Source organism: Leucoraja erinacea, chromosome 4 (assembly GCF_028641065.1).
Source record: "Leucoraja erinacea ecotype New England chromosome 4, Leri_hhj_1, whole genome shotgun sequence".
Lineage (NCBI taxonomy): Eukaryota > Metazoa > Chordata > Chondrichthyes > Rajiformes > Rajidae > Leucoraja > Leucoraja erinaceus.
Window position 1 is genome coordinate 38348523 of NC_073380.1, and position 15398 is coordinate 38363920.

At 41.7% G+C, this 15398-nt stretch overlaps 1 protein-coding gene across 1 annotated transcript in view; it reads right to left on the minus strand.

Annotated features, from left to right (window-relative positions):
• LOC129696043 (lipoxygenase homology domain-containing protein 1-like) overlaps nt 1-15398 on the minus strand; it is a 185140-nt gene that overhangs the window by 75232 nt on the left and 94510 nt on the right. Inside the window, exons 20-23 of the mRNA XM_055633450.1 lie at nt 13573-13610; nt 10850-11090; nt 10612-10718; nt 856-994 (exon numbers count right to left, since the gene is read on the minus strand). Coding sequence (XP_055489425.1) covers nt 856-994; nt 10612-10718; nt 10850-11090; nt 13573-13610 — 525 coding nt within the window. The remainder of the gene's footprint in view (nt 1-855; nt 995-10611; nt 10719-10849; nt 11091-13572; nt 13611-15398) is intronic.

The following is a 15398-nucleotide window of genomic DNA, read 5'->3' on the forward strand; positions in this document are numbered from 1 at the left end:
TCCATTGCATAAAAAATCTTCATGCTACCCAATGTTAAAAGCAAGCCCATTATGATACATAGAAAAGGAATAAAAAGGTAAAAGGAGACAAGGTGAATTAAGGTTAAATATTATTTGGAATTTGGTTAGTTACACAATGCGTATGGCATGCATGTTTCTCTTTGGCTTCATTCATGTATTTAGAAGTTGTTCTGATTAGGATATTATAGCACAGGAACAGGCCCAATGGCAAACAATGTCTGCGCTGAACATGATGCCAAGTTACATTAATCTGCACGGCTTGCACAAGATCCATATCCCTCCATTCCTTGCATCTCCATATGATTATCTAAAAGGTTCTTAAATATCTCTATTTCATCTGCCTCCACCACCACCACTAGTGTCTTCTAGGCATCCAACTCTCTCTATTTATAACACCTTATAACACCTTGCACCTTAAAGTTATGCTTCTAGCCTTTGACATTTTCACTGGGGAATAAAAATTCTCATGTTCATAAGGTATAGGAGCAGAATTAGGCCATTTGGCCCATCAAGTGTATTCCACCATTCAGGCATGGCTGATCTATCTTTCCTTCTAAACCCCATTCTTCTGTCTTCTCTCCATAACCCCTGACATTCTGACTGTCTACTCATGCAGTCTTTCATCAATTTATATATAGTTCTATCAGGTCTCCCCTCAACCTCAAATCTCAGAGAAAACATCCCAAGTTTGTCCATTGTAGGAACTTGAATTCTAATTTAATGAATGAAATTTAGAGGAAATCTCAAACAAGTGGTTTTTTTTAAATCATTTTCTCCATGGTAATACTGTGGGTTGGTTAGCAACATACTCATTTTAGATTGGAGTTTCCATACCTGGATAAATTGGCTTGCCTGTATCTTCCCGTATGACAGGGAATTCACGTAAAATTTCTCCATCATCATGATGAAATGATAACCATCTGTCTGCCTCAAATTTTAAAATGTGTCCATTTTCTAAATGTTCCATCCATACCTGCAAAGATATTTTATATTTTGCACAGTTATAATTGCACACTAAATTAGATAATTATTAATAATTTGATTACTTTGCAAGGTTCCACCAATTATGTGCAATGCTCAATTTTCTATTGTTGTGTTTATAAGCCATGTTCATTCACATAAACAGAAGAAATGTGTGCTGATAACTGCAGAAGGGATACTCCCACAAAATACTGCTTGGAAATTGGATCCATTAATGGTGATCTCAATGTCTAGGTATTTTAGAGATGAGGGACATGGTGTCTGCTGTGGACCTATTGTGACGGTAAGTAAACAGCATTGAATCAAAGCTGGGGTTAATGTGCTTCAGTTTCGTGAAGAACTTCATGTTGGTGGATGCCCGAACTGGACGGCAGTCATTAAAACACTCTACCTTATTTTCCTCTGGCACTGGGATGATAGTGGGGACCTCAGAATGGAGTAGTGAGAGATTAAAGATGTCCCTGAACACATCAGCCAGCTGATCCACACAGGTCCTGAGGACGTAGCTGGGGACTCCATCTGGACCAAATGCTTTCTGTGGGTTTACTCTCGGGAAAGTAACAGGTGCACTTGAGACTGGTGGACTAAGTGGCATTCCACCATCAACCTTCTATTCAAAGCAGTCATAGAATGCATTGAGTTAATTGGGGTGGAACCTATTGTTGCCAGCAGGTTCCCAACATTGTTGGATGAATAATGGGCAATGATGTATCAGAGGAGAAAGATTTAATAGAAACCTGAAGGGCAACTTTTCCACACAGTGGGTGATTAGTATATGGAACGTGCTGTCAGAGGAGGTAGTTGAGGGTGGAACAATAACAACATTTGAAAAATTCTTGGACAGTTACATGGATAGGATAGGTTTAGAGGGATATAGAAAAAATGTAGGCAAATGGGACTAGCTTAGGTGGGATATCCTGGGAGGCATGGACGAGTTGTGCTGAGGGGTCTGTTTCTAATGTCTTTCTATACGGGTAGCTTTAATGTCCATCTTCCTCTTGATTTTTTATTTTGCATAGAAAATGTTTTATTTAGCATTAGTTTTCTAGCCATTCAGTCTGTACTCACAGCTTATTCACAAGAATTAAAGGATTGCTAATGAGCTGTCCCATGTTGACAGATGCTGTGTTTCATTGTGGGAAATAAATAGCAGAATGGTGTACTTTCCAGAGCAATTGGTCAGGATTTATCACCCGCTGAGTTTCTCCAGCACTTTTATCTACCTTCTGAAAAATTAGCATTGTTATGAGTTGTATGCTATTCCATTACATTTTGACCACTGCAAAATAGTTTTTTTTTGTCAGCACATCTTTCACTATAAATGTTTTAGTTAATCATGCAAAATTCACACTGATGGAATTGTGTTTGGGATCAGCACTATCTTCTAGTTTTCAGTGGCATGCTTGTTGTTCTTGATCATTCCTGATTTCTGTTTAACGATGAGGGAACTGTTAAAGAAAACAGGAATTGAGAGAGTGAATAGAGTAATGGATATCCAAGGCAGGCCTATGTGTGATCAGTATCCGAGAGTGTGAATGGAGTGTGAATGGAGTAGTGGAGATAGAAGAGAAGAGAGTAGGAACCGAGAAATGAAGTGGAGCAGTGGTGATACAAAGCAGGTTGGTGAGAACGTGAGGACTCAGAGATTGAGTGAACTTACAGGGATAATAATGTGGACCTGTGAGAGGACAGAAACTGAAAAAGTAAGAGAGAGAGCAACTTTGATATGTCAGATGCAGTATCAATTTAAGTGAAAGAGTGTTATCACAGCACAGCAGAGAGTTCAATGTTGGGTGAATATTGCCATCTTTCTGCTTTATTATTATAGTTCACTATATATCATTGCTGGAAAGAAGATTTTGAAAATAAATTGCACAATAAATCCACAAGTTCACCTCTCATTATTCTCTACCTTTCTCCAATGAGAAGCAACATATAAATATAGAAAATAGGAGGCAGAGCTATTCAGCACTTCTAACCTTTACTGAAACGCAACATGATCATTACTTATCTATCTCAATACCATATTCTCACTCTCACTGTTATACCATCGATACTCGTGCTTTTAAATATCTATTTATCTTCTATCTATCGATCTATACATAACTAAAACTCTGATCTTGTTATCTTCTGGTTTGGTGTATTTGTGCAAAAACAGTACGCGATAGCGCTATGATTTTTCGCCAGCTTATTCAACGTTCTCCTGTGCTGCGATTGCACCAAGTTATGTTACGATCGGTGGAAGATGGTAAGAGTTATCGAGGTTTAAAAATCTTCAAAACCACGTGTGCGCAGAGCGACCACCTCTCCTGCCAGTCAGTGCCGCGTCAGCCCGACCCAGCACGGCCCAGCCCAGCCCAGCCCAGCGCAGTCGGAGATGCCGCCGATGTCACCAAACGGAAAGCGGAGACAATGATCCTGGCGGAGGAGAACGACCAGTGAAACGACCAGCGAAGCGACCTCCGGCCAGTGGCCAGCAACCAGTGACCTGCGCCCGCTGTGAGTCCCCATCGCACCGCCAACCCCTTCCCCTCTGATCCCCATCTTTGGCTCCTGCCCCCCTCCACCGTGATACTGCACTCTCCCCCATGGCCCTTCCCCGTCTTTTCTCCAAGCTCTCCCCCCCTTGCCCCCCCACCCCCACACCCCTCCACCGCACACCCTTCCCACCCCCACTCCTCCCCCCCACACACCCCCCGCTCAAAAATCCCCCCCGCTCACAACCCCCTCCCTCCCACAACACTCCCACACCCACGCATACCCCCCGCCCACACTCACACACACCCCTTCCCTCCACACACCGCTGCCCCACACACACCCCTCCCCCAAACCAGCCTCCCCACATCCTTCCTCCCCCCACACACCCCGCCCACACATAACCTCCCCACACAACCCCTCTGCCCACACAAAGGCACGGCATTTCCTTCCATTGCTATGCAGACGATACATATCTCGCCCTGAAGCCCAACAACCGTTCAAATCTGCTTAACCTTATCCACTGCCTCGAGGATATAAAGTGTTGGATGGCCCAGAACTTCCTCCAACTAAACAAGAGTAAGTCTGAGGTCATCCTTCTCGACCCCTCGGACTCAATCAAATCGATAGCAGGCAGCCTTTGAAGCCTTACCCCATTACTCAAACTTCAAGTCAAAAACCTTGGCGTGATATTTGACTCAGCATTGAAGTTTGACAAACAAATCAATGCCGTGGTAAAAGCTAGCTTCTTCCAGCTTCGGACGATAGCTAAAATAAAACAATTCCTCCAGTTTGACGATCTTGAAAAGATCATCCACACATTTATCTTGTCCCGCCTCGATTACTGCAACTCCCTTTACACAGGCATCAGCCAATCTTCCCTGTTCCGCCTGCAACTGATCCAAAACACCGCAGCGAGACTCCCGACGGGCACCTGAAAAAGGGGCAACATCACCCCGATTCTGGCCTCTCTCCACTGGCTCCCTGTGAAGTTCCGAATAAAGTTCAAGATCCTTCTTTATGTCTACAAAGCCCTACAGGCTTGCCCCCACCTCCATCAAAAGTCTGCTTACCCACTACACCACCTCCAGGTCCCTCAGATCGGCCGACTTGGGGTTACTGAACATCCCGCGGTCTAGGCATAAGCTCAGGGGCAACCGCACCTTTGTGGTTGCAGCTCCTAGACTATGGAACAGCATCCCTCTTCCCATCAGAACTGCCCCCGCCATCGACTCTTTTAAGTCGAGACTTAAAACTCATCTTTACTCTCAAACCTTTCTTAACGTCCTCTGAGGGAGGGCTATATGTATGTATTTATGTATGTACTTAATCTATGAACCACTGTTGTATAACGTTAGCACCTCCACCAATGTAAAGCACTTTGGTCAACGAGAGTTGTTTTTTTAAATGTGCTATAGAAATAAAAGTGACTTGAGCACCGGCACACCACAGGGCTGTGTACTGAGCCCCATGCTCTACTCCCTCTGCACACACGACTGTGTTCTTGCATTCGACACCAACACCATCGTGAAGTTTGCAGATGACACAACAGTGATTGGGCTGATCACCAACGGTGATGAAACAAAATACAGGGCGGAGGTGCAGAACATGGCGGACTGGTGTGCACGTAACAACTTGTCACTAAACACCTCCACGACCAAGGAGCTGATTATTGACTTCAGAAGGTCACATAATGTAGAATACGTTCCAATCTCCATCTACGGGGAAGTGTGGAGAGAGTGTCCAGCTTTAAGTTTCTGGGCACTCACATTTCAGAGGGCCTCACATGGTCCACCAACACCGCTGCGCTGGTCAAGGCACAGCAACGACTGTTCTTCCTGAGAACATTAAAAAAGACTGGTCTGCCCCAACAGCTGCTGACAACCTTCTACCGCTGCACCACAAAGAGCATATTAATGTATGGTATCTCTGTGTGGTATCTCAGCTGCGCGTCGTCAGCAGAGCGCAGGAGATTATTGGGACACAGCTACCGGCCTTGGAGGGCATTTACCACACACGGTGCCTCAGGAAGGCCGTCAGCATCCATAATGACTCCTCACACCCTTGTAATGGACTGTTCGAACCACTTCCCTCCGGCAGACGTTACAAGGCCTTCTACGCCCGAACCTCCAGACTCAGGAACAGCTTCATCCCCAAAGCTATAGCGGCTCTGAACCGGCCCTGCTGAGTGCCCCCCATCCCCCCTGGAATGTCTCCCTCAGATGCTTCACGTCGCCAGACACAGCTACTTTCGTCGGCTCTGAACTTCACGTTCGACTCCTCTCCCACTTCCTGCGTGCTAGTGCACCCCCCCCCAGCCCCTGGTTACTGTCTCCTGGATCACGTCGCACAGACACCATCTGCACTTTCTAATTTCCATCCGACACTGAAATATCTGTTGAACTATTTTGACACTTCCCTACCATTCCTTTACTGTCTCATTTTTTAACGACATACCATGTTCCCATGGCGGGGACTACACTTCTTCCCATCTGTAAACTCCATCCCCTACAAATTCCTTTACGTCACGGATAGTTACACCAGGACATCTGAAATGTCCTCACTATTCAGGGACGGGGGTTCCCCTCCTCCACCATAAATGAGGCTCGAGGGCTCCTTGCAACACGCCTATGTCCCATCCCCGCATGACAAGTAAAATAGCCGTATTATTATTAGTTTCGCCACCTTTTAATTATTATCTGCCTTGACGCTCCCTCCATGACTTGTCAATTCTTCCCTTCCCCTCGGTCCACCCCCTCCCGGGCACTTTCCCTTGCAACCGCAAATGCAACACTTGTCCCTTTACCGACTCCGTTCATACCCAAAATCCAGGTGCGACAGAAAAACCTCATCTATTTAGTGCTCTAGATGTCAGCAATCTAACGGTGCCAATGGGCGATCGTTTCGCCCATCAAAGTTAACCAAGCTGACCTCCCGGGGTCTGTCCCACTCCGCCTGGTCCTGGGTTTTCTGGCCACAGCGGCCACTGAAATTGGCGTCATATCAGGGTCGCCAAAAGATTTTGTTAAAATTTTCAATATCCAGCTTGCGACTCCCACCCTCCAAAAAATTGTGTCCCCACCTACCCCCACCCCCGACACTTGAAAATATTCTTCGCGCGTCATACGTCTGTGTAACCACACTGTTCCATCACGATGCGTCTAAACGCTGAATCATGCTGCGCAAATCTTTTTCAGACAATAAAATATATTATGTATTATTTTTAATGATGCTGGCAGTCGCTAGTACAGAAAAAAATCGCACCATCAAGTTCAAAAGGGACAGGCCCTTTTGAACTTTGATGGTACTAGTTTAACAGAGTTTCATAGTATGTAATGACTTGGCCTCAACAGCCTCCTCTGGTGGGGAATTCCATTAGTACAGTTCTTAGTGAAGCAAATTTCATCATCAGATCCTGAGAATGAAAGTACTCATGCTAATGTCCCCAGCCAGGCCCAGCCCTGTCACAATTTTGTTTGTTTCGAAGAGATTCCCTTTTGTTTTTCAAAAGTCTAAGGAATACAGGCATTTGAGTATAGGAGCAGGGAGGTTCTACTGCAGTTGTACCACTTGGTGAGACCACTCCTGGAGTATTGCGTACAGTTTTGGTCTCCGAATCTGAGGAAAGACATTCTTGCCATAAAGGGAGTACAGAGAAGGTTCACCAGACTGATTCCTGGGATGTCAGGACTTTCATATGAAGAAAGACTGGATAGACTCGGCTTGTACTCTCTAGAATTTAGAAGATTGAGGGGGGATCTTATAGAAACTTACAATATTCTTAAGTCTCGATGCAGGAAGATTGTTCCCGATGTTGGGGAAGTCCAGAACAAGGGGTCACAGTTTAAGGATAAGGGGGAAATCTTTTAGGACCGAGATGAGAATAACATTTTTCACACAGTGAGTGGTGAATCTCTGGAATTCTCTGCCACAGAAGGTAGTTGAGGCCAGTTCATTGGCTATATTTAAGAGGGAGTTAGATGTGGCCCTCGTGGCTAAAGGGATCAGGGGGTATGGAGAGAAGGCAGGTACAGGATACTGAGTTGGATGATCAGCCATGATCATATTGAATGGCGGTGCAGGCTCGAAGGGCCGAATGGCCTACTCCTGCACCTATTTTCTATGTTTCTATGTTTCTGTAGCTGATCCAATCTCTATTCACATAGCAGCCCCATCATCCCAGGATAGGTTTGGTAAATATAATAAGAATAAATAATATGTATTAGTACAGAGATTTAAACCACACTATACTTCAGAGCTGGCCTCCCCAATGCACTGTGTAACTATAATGAGATATCTATATTCCCAAACTCATCAAAATACAGAAAATAGGGGCAGGAGTAAGTCATTTGGTTCTCAGGCCTGATCCACCACTCAACATGATATTTGATGATCATCCTCATCAGTTGTCTGCTTCAACCTTTTCCCCAGATCTCGAGATCTCTTTGGCGTTAAGAAGTATATTGGCCTCCTACTTGAGTATTTTTAATGACTTGGCCACTATGGTGCAGAGTTCCACGCACACGTTATCATCCAAATAAATGTCTTCCGATCTGAATATTAAGGGCATAACCCACATGCTAAGGCTGAACATAGAAAAGCACAGCACAGGAACATACAATTTAGCTCATAATGTCTGTGCCGAACATGATACCAAGATTGTCCTTATTGTGGGCTTCCCAGCCATCGGGAACATAGATCCTCTATTATGTCTGTCTAATCATGTCTAATTGTCTGTAAAAGGTTTCCATGATATCCCTCCTGCTATCTTAATAAATTCTGGCCTAACTGACTCAATCTTTCCTGCAATCTCAGGAATCAGTCGATTAACCCTCCAAACCAAGAACATCCTTCCTGAGATATGGTGGACAAAATTGCATGCTAAACTTTAGATAGGATCTCACCAAGGTCTTGTCCCAAAACTTCCTTGTTTCTGTACTCAAAATCTCTTGCAATGAAGCCCAACGTGTCATTTTCCATTCTAACTGCTTGTTACACTTGGATGTTTGTTTTCAAGTCTTACTGTATAAGGGTCTCCAGACCCATTTATGTCTCAACATTTTAGCCTCTTGATAATACAATGACACCAGATCCAGTGGTTTACCTTCTTCTATTCTGCCAGATCCATTCCCCAAATCCTTGATGCGTTGAATACAATTTCCCATTCATCATCCCCTTTCTCAGTAATATTTACTGTGTCCTGTTATCATATCCTTTTCAAAGGCTTAGTGTTTCTCCTACCACTAATGCTGGCCAAATAGCATGTTGTCTCCTGCCTTCTCTCTCCCTCTTGTTTTGTTAATAAAGGGGTTACATTTGCTACCTTTCAATCTACAGGATTTGTTTCATAATTTAGAAGATGACAACCAATGCTTCCATTATTTATTTATTAACAGGTTATCTACAATTACAATGGGAATGGTCTACTAGGCCAATGGGCCAGGAAATAGCATATGGAGTTAAATGTTGCATTTTGGTAGAAGAAATCAGGGCAGGACGTAGACAGTAAATAGTAGGGCCCTAGAGATTGCGGTAAAATAGAGACCCATGGATGTAGGTTAGTGGTTCCAAGAAAATGGCAATACAGGTGGACATGGTGTGAAGGTGGTGTTTGGCATGCATGCTTTCATCCATGAGGGTATTGAGTGCAGGATGTCATGTTACAGCTATACAACAAATTGGTAAGGCTACATTTTGAGTACTGTCTACAGTCTTGCTTTGCTACAGGAAGGAAATCATTATAAACTGGATAGAGTGAAAAATAAATAAGTGTCTGAAGGGTTTGAGCTGTAAGGAGAGGATAGATAGTCTGGATATGTTTTTCTGGAATGCTAGAGGCTGAGACCTTCTCCAAATACTGTATATAATATTTTGAAAGGCAAATACAAGGTTATGAGGCACAGTCATTTCCCCAGGATAGGAGTGTCTAAAACTAGAGTAGAAGACTGCAAGGTATAGTTTTAAAATGTGAGGGGAAAGATTTAAAATGGACCTGAGGGCCAACTCTCTCACACAGAAGGTGGCAATATATGGAATGCGGCTAGACAAAGCAGTAAAGGCTAGACAAAGCAGTACCATTAGAACATTTTAAAGACATATTTTGACGGGTACATTGATAGGAAAGGTGTGGAGCGATATTAATCAGGCAAGTGGGACTAGCTTGGTTTGACAAGGACAAATTGGGCTGATGGATCTGTTTCTGTGCCGTATAGTTCCATGACTCTATAACCCTGCTTCTATGTCTTTCTCTTAAGTTCTTTGGGAAGCATCTTTTCTTAAATACTCTGTGTTGCCGATTATCAGGCTCTGGACATTTATTGACTTCCAGTGATAATGACCTTTAATGATTCCAGCATCATTTTTTTTTACATACTAATTCCTTCCAATTCCATCTTTTCATTATATTTCCAGTTTTCTAACATTTTAGGAAGTTATTCGAGGTTTCTTCTACGAAGACAGAACTAAATTATTTGTTTAATTTGTTACTATTTCTTAATTCTCCATTATAAATTATGACATTTCTAACTACAATGGACATAGATTTTTCTTGATTAATCCTTTTTTTATTATACCTAGTTGTAGTAGCAATCTTTAGGATTACTGAACTAAAAGTACTGTATCTTGTTCTGAATAATTACATTTTAGTCACATATAATTGCAGCAAATATTGGGCTGACTGACAGACTCGGACAGAAATTAATAATTATTACTGTTATGGGTAAGTTGCATTCCACCGCCAACCTTCTGTTCAAAGCGGTTGTAGAATGCATTGAGTTCATCGAGGTGGGACCTATTATTGCCAGCAAGTTACCACGGTTGTTGGATGAACAATGGATGATGATGTATCAGAGTATGGGAGGGTGATCAATATTCTGATTGAATCACAACAACAATGTTGCTCTCAGCATCAGCAAGACGAAGGAACTGATTGTTGACATCAGGAGTTGGAAAGTTGAGGGAGGTCCACTGACTTCATTAGTGGGATGGTGGTGAAGAGAGTTAATAGCTCTAAGTTCCAGGCTATAACAATCTGTCCTGGGCTCTGAACATTGATAATTGCAGCAAATATTGTGCTGACTGGCAGACTCCATCTTATTATAAATATTATTGTTAATATAATAATTAGAAAAGTACCTTGTTCAGCTTCAAGTCCGACTGGTTGCTTGAACCATCATGTGCAATGCGGATTTTAAAGACCCGGCCAACATTTTTGAAATTGATCTGAAGATTGAAAGAAATAACTTGACAATGTTTGAGTGGTAAACCGCTCGGGATTGCATTTCATACGTAGCAGCATTTTTTTATGATAACAATTTTATAATCATTTACATCAACACTTCCAGGAGCCAATACTACTTTGACTGCTAAAGACAAAAACTATTTGAGCGATGTATTAAAGTTACCTGAAACTCATCAGTTTGATTTGAAATAAAAGGATTTGTATTGTTGCTTTCTTTAAGAATTATTGGTCCTGCCGTAGATTTGTCGCCACATACCCACATGGAAACTTGGGCTTTAGTGCCAGCCTCACCTGCCTGTGTCACCACTTTCCATGTGTCAGGAGAAATTCCTATCAAAAGGAACATTAAAAGCATATTGTTCGTAAATATTTTCTTATTGTTCACAAAGCAAAAAAAAAAAAACTTGAACTATGTATGAATTGTTTTAAGCAAAATATTAGATATTTAACAATGAAATCTAAAGGTGAGAAATTACACGATAAAAATAGCAGAAAATGCAATAAAATGCCGATGGATTAATTATAGTATCTGTGTGTTATGTATTTGCTGTAAAATGCCACTAAGGCCAAATAACCATGAAGTTAACTGCAACTAAAATATAATTTGATTCGGAACATGACATTTCTACACAGAAAGGTCTTTTCATTTTTCAACTGTAGAATTTCAGCCAATTCTCATGAGGCTAATCTCAACATGAAGTATCTATAAGCAAGAAATTAAACAGCTCTGGTTTAAGAATCATTTACATTTTGGTTCACAGAGGCTGAGGAGGCCGAGTCAGTGGATATCTTTAAGGCAGAGATAGATAGATTTGTGATTAGTGCAGGTGTCAGAGTTTATGGGGAGAAGGCAAGAGAATGGGGTTAGGAGGGAGAGATAGATCAGCCATGATTGAATGGCGGTGTAGACTTGATGGGCTGAATGGCCTAATTCTACTCTATTCCTTATGACCTTAGGTTTTAGCGGTCACCAAATTTTGAAATCCAAATGCATGCAATTTGGATACAAATCCAAAACATTATGATTATAAATATTTATTTAAAATTTTAAGTGTGTATGTTCCAAAGGCTCAGCATCGGGCCAATTCAGAACCAGGTACTCGTTCATTAGTCAACATAACCATCAATGTAAACCGGTAATGGGGGGAAATATTGTCAGGGCAAAGAATATTTGCAGTTGCATTGTTTGGAAGGGATACACATGGTGCCTGGCTACTAAATAACAAAACTGCGGACTATTAGAAACATAGAAACATAGAAATTAGGTGCAGGAGTAGGCCATTCGGCCCTTCGAGCCTGCACCGCCATTCAATATGATCATGGCTGATCATCCAACTCAGTATCCCGTATCTGCCTTCTCTCCATACCCCCTGATCCCCTTAGCCACAAGGGCCACATCTAACTCCCTCTTAAATATAGCCAATGAACTGGCCTCAACTACCCTTTGTGGCAGAGAGTTCTAGAGATTTACCACTCTCTGTGTGAAAAAAGGCATGATCACTGCATGCAGTGTCCTTGAAGTTTATCTGCACCGTTTTCTAGTGTTAAAATAGAATTGGCAAAATCTCCGAAGTAGTTTTTTAATAGCCTCTTAAAAAGTTGAAATACATCAGTGCCGATTCCACCAATACTATTTGGTTTTGGAATAAAATCAACTTTATTTTAATTGTGTGAAATGAGCTTCCAGTGGAAGTGGTGGAGGCAGGTTCGATTTTATCATTTAAAAATAAATTGGATAGGCATATGGACGGGAAAGGAGTGGAGGATTATGGTCTGAGTTCAGGTAGATGGGACTAGGTGAGAGTAGGTTTTTGGCATGGACTAGTAGGGCCGAGGTGGCCTGTTTCCGTGCTGTAATTGTTATATGGTTATATGTTATATGGTTATTACGCATGTCCAGCACTAAAGTTCAGGTCTAATGGCAACATTTACGTGAGGCAGGGTCTGAGCAATTGGTATTGACTTTGGTATTTGCAAAATCCCATTCATATGATGATATGATTAAAATTATTTCATTTTCTAAGGTGATCAAAAAGGCTTTTGGCACATTAGCCTACGTCGCTCAGAGTATTGAGTATAGAAGTTGGGAAGTCATGTTGCAGTTGTATAAGACATTGGTGAGATCGCATTTAGAGTATTGTGTTCACTTTTGGGCACCATGTTATAGAAAAGATATTGTCAAGCATGAAATGGTTCAGAGAAGATTTACGAGGATGTTGCCAGAACTAGAAAGTCTGAGCTATAGAGATAGGTTGAGTCGGTGAGGTCTCTATTCCTTGGAGCACAGGAAGATGAGGGGTGATCTTATAGAGGTCTATAAAATCATGAGAGGAGTAGATTGGGTAGATGCACAGAGTCTCTTGCCCAGAGCAGGGGAATCGAGGACCAGTGGACATAGGTTCAAGGTGAAGGGGAAAAGATTTAATAGGAATCTGAGAGGTAACTTTTTCACACTAAGGATGGTGGGTGTATGGAACAAGCTGCCCGAGGAGGTAGTTGAGGCTGGGACTATCCCAATGTCTATGAAACGGACAGGTGCATGGATAGGGCAAGTTTGGGGGGGATATGGACCAAAAGCAGGCAGGTGGGACTTGTGTAACTGGGACATGTTGGCCTGTGTGGGCAAGTTGGGCTGAAGGATCTGTTTCCACACTGTATCACTCTATGACTCTATTCAAAGATCCCAATGTCTCGAATACCCAATACCCTAGCCAATCGCTGAGTGCTGATAAACCACTGCCCACTCAGTAACCATTGACTACGAGCTGGATTGATGATCAATCACCACCTCACCCACCACCCCAATTTCATTCCAATCTTCAGCAGCCAAACCTCACTCCAACCCCTTTACTGACCAGCCAAATGCATCCCCAAGCCCCCTCATTTAAGGAACCTGCAAAGAAGAGGTCATACAAGCAAGATGTGTTAAGCATCACACAAAGTAAAGTTTGTGTAAGTAAAATTACTAGCAATGGGCCTCAATTTAAGATATTTATGTATGTCTTCGCAGGTCTGACAAAATTGTATGGAAATAGATTTTTCAATTCCAGATCAGTTTTAATGCAGATCCATTCAGACCACTTTCCCATGGCTGACAAGCGTGCACATTTGTGTTTGCTTCCACCAGGAAAGAAACAAGGAGATTTCATGTCTGAGATTCCAAACCATTAACCATAACCAAAAAAAAAACAAAAAACCATAACCACTATTCTTCTACCTTTTTTGAGTTTAGTCGGAGTTGCTAATTACTATTCTTAATTTCTATAATGCTTGAAGTCGTACACCAGATAGCTACATGTTTTTTTATATGTTTACATATGGCCTAGGATTATATCTAAATCAAATTACAGGACCCTATTTTAATCTGAGAGTAATACTGTATGCCCAATAAAATAGCACAGTAAACAGATAATCAACCAAACCATTAAAATGGTTGATTTTTATGCCTAATTTGGGATTTTACACTAGTTAGTTTAAGACCTCAATGCAACATTCAAATACCAATGGGTAGGGTTTGCACAATGAAAACCTCAGATATATTCTCTCGTTTTCTTTTAAATTTACTAAACCAGTGATCCATCAGCAACAGCTTAAATCACCAAACTAATGATTACAAAACTTCATTATGGTTTATATTTCTGTGGTTGGAAGGATTGATCCTACAAATATGCATTGTACTGCAGCTATAAATTTCATCATGCTGGTCTTTCAGATATTCTGGCTTAGTTTTGGGACAAGAGCAAATTTTCAAGCCAAACAAAATTTACATTTGATATCACGCCTCACCAATTCCATTAAATTGCATTCTGATGCCAAACCTGGGAACATGGGCAACCTTGCCCCAAGATGTTAGCATGAGCGAAGTGGCCATGGTTCAACTTTTTTTAATTTTGTCTTCAAATAGTGAAAGAAACCTTGAATTTTGCATTGTTTCACATAAATCATGTTGAGCGTTTTCAATATTTTCTGTTTAATGTGATATTTACCAATGATAGATTACGTTTATTTGAGTTTCCCAGTTTGTGTTCTGAATTAGCTGTCAAATTTGAACTTTGCAAAGGATTTTATTTCTCACTGCATTAGTAATGATTTCATGTTAATTAGTTATGATCCAGTTATTAGTGCATTATTCCAGATCTCCACTCCAATAATGATTCATATGCCCTTTACACTGTGAAGACTCATTAATTCGATTATTATTTTTTGTCTATTTATGTACGAACTTGTACATCAAGTCCTGAATATCTATGGCCCTTTGGTCAGATAATAGAGAAGTCTCTGCTCTTGATATTACTGTACTCTCTGGTATTAGGCTTGGACTTTTTTCTTTAATATATTAAAGGATGGCATTCATACTATTGCAGTACATCCTCACACCCCAACTGCTGTTAAGATTTGGGTTTCAAGAACCAAAGTCCCTTCCTTTGGACAAAACGTCTGTGAAACAGATAGTGAGTTTCTCCAAAGACCCCATGGGAGTTTTTACGGGAACTTGGGATGTTGAGGCTAGAGACATTGATTGTGAGTTTAGATGCTCACCCTATAGGTGCACACATAACCATAGAGCCAGTCAAAGTCAAATTTATTTGTCACATGCACCAACTAAGGTACAGTGAAATGAATTTGCCATGTAGCGATACAGTTGGAAAAAAAGAACACAATACACAGTAGAATTTAACAC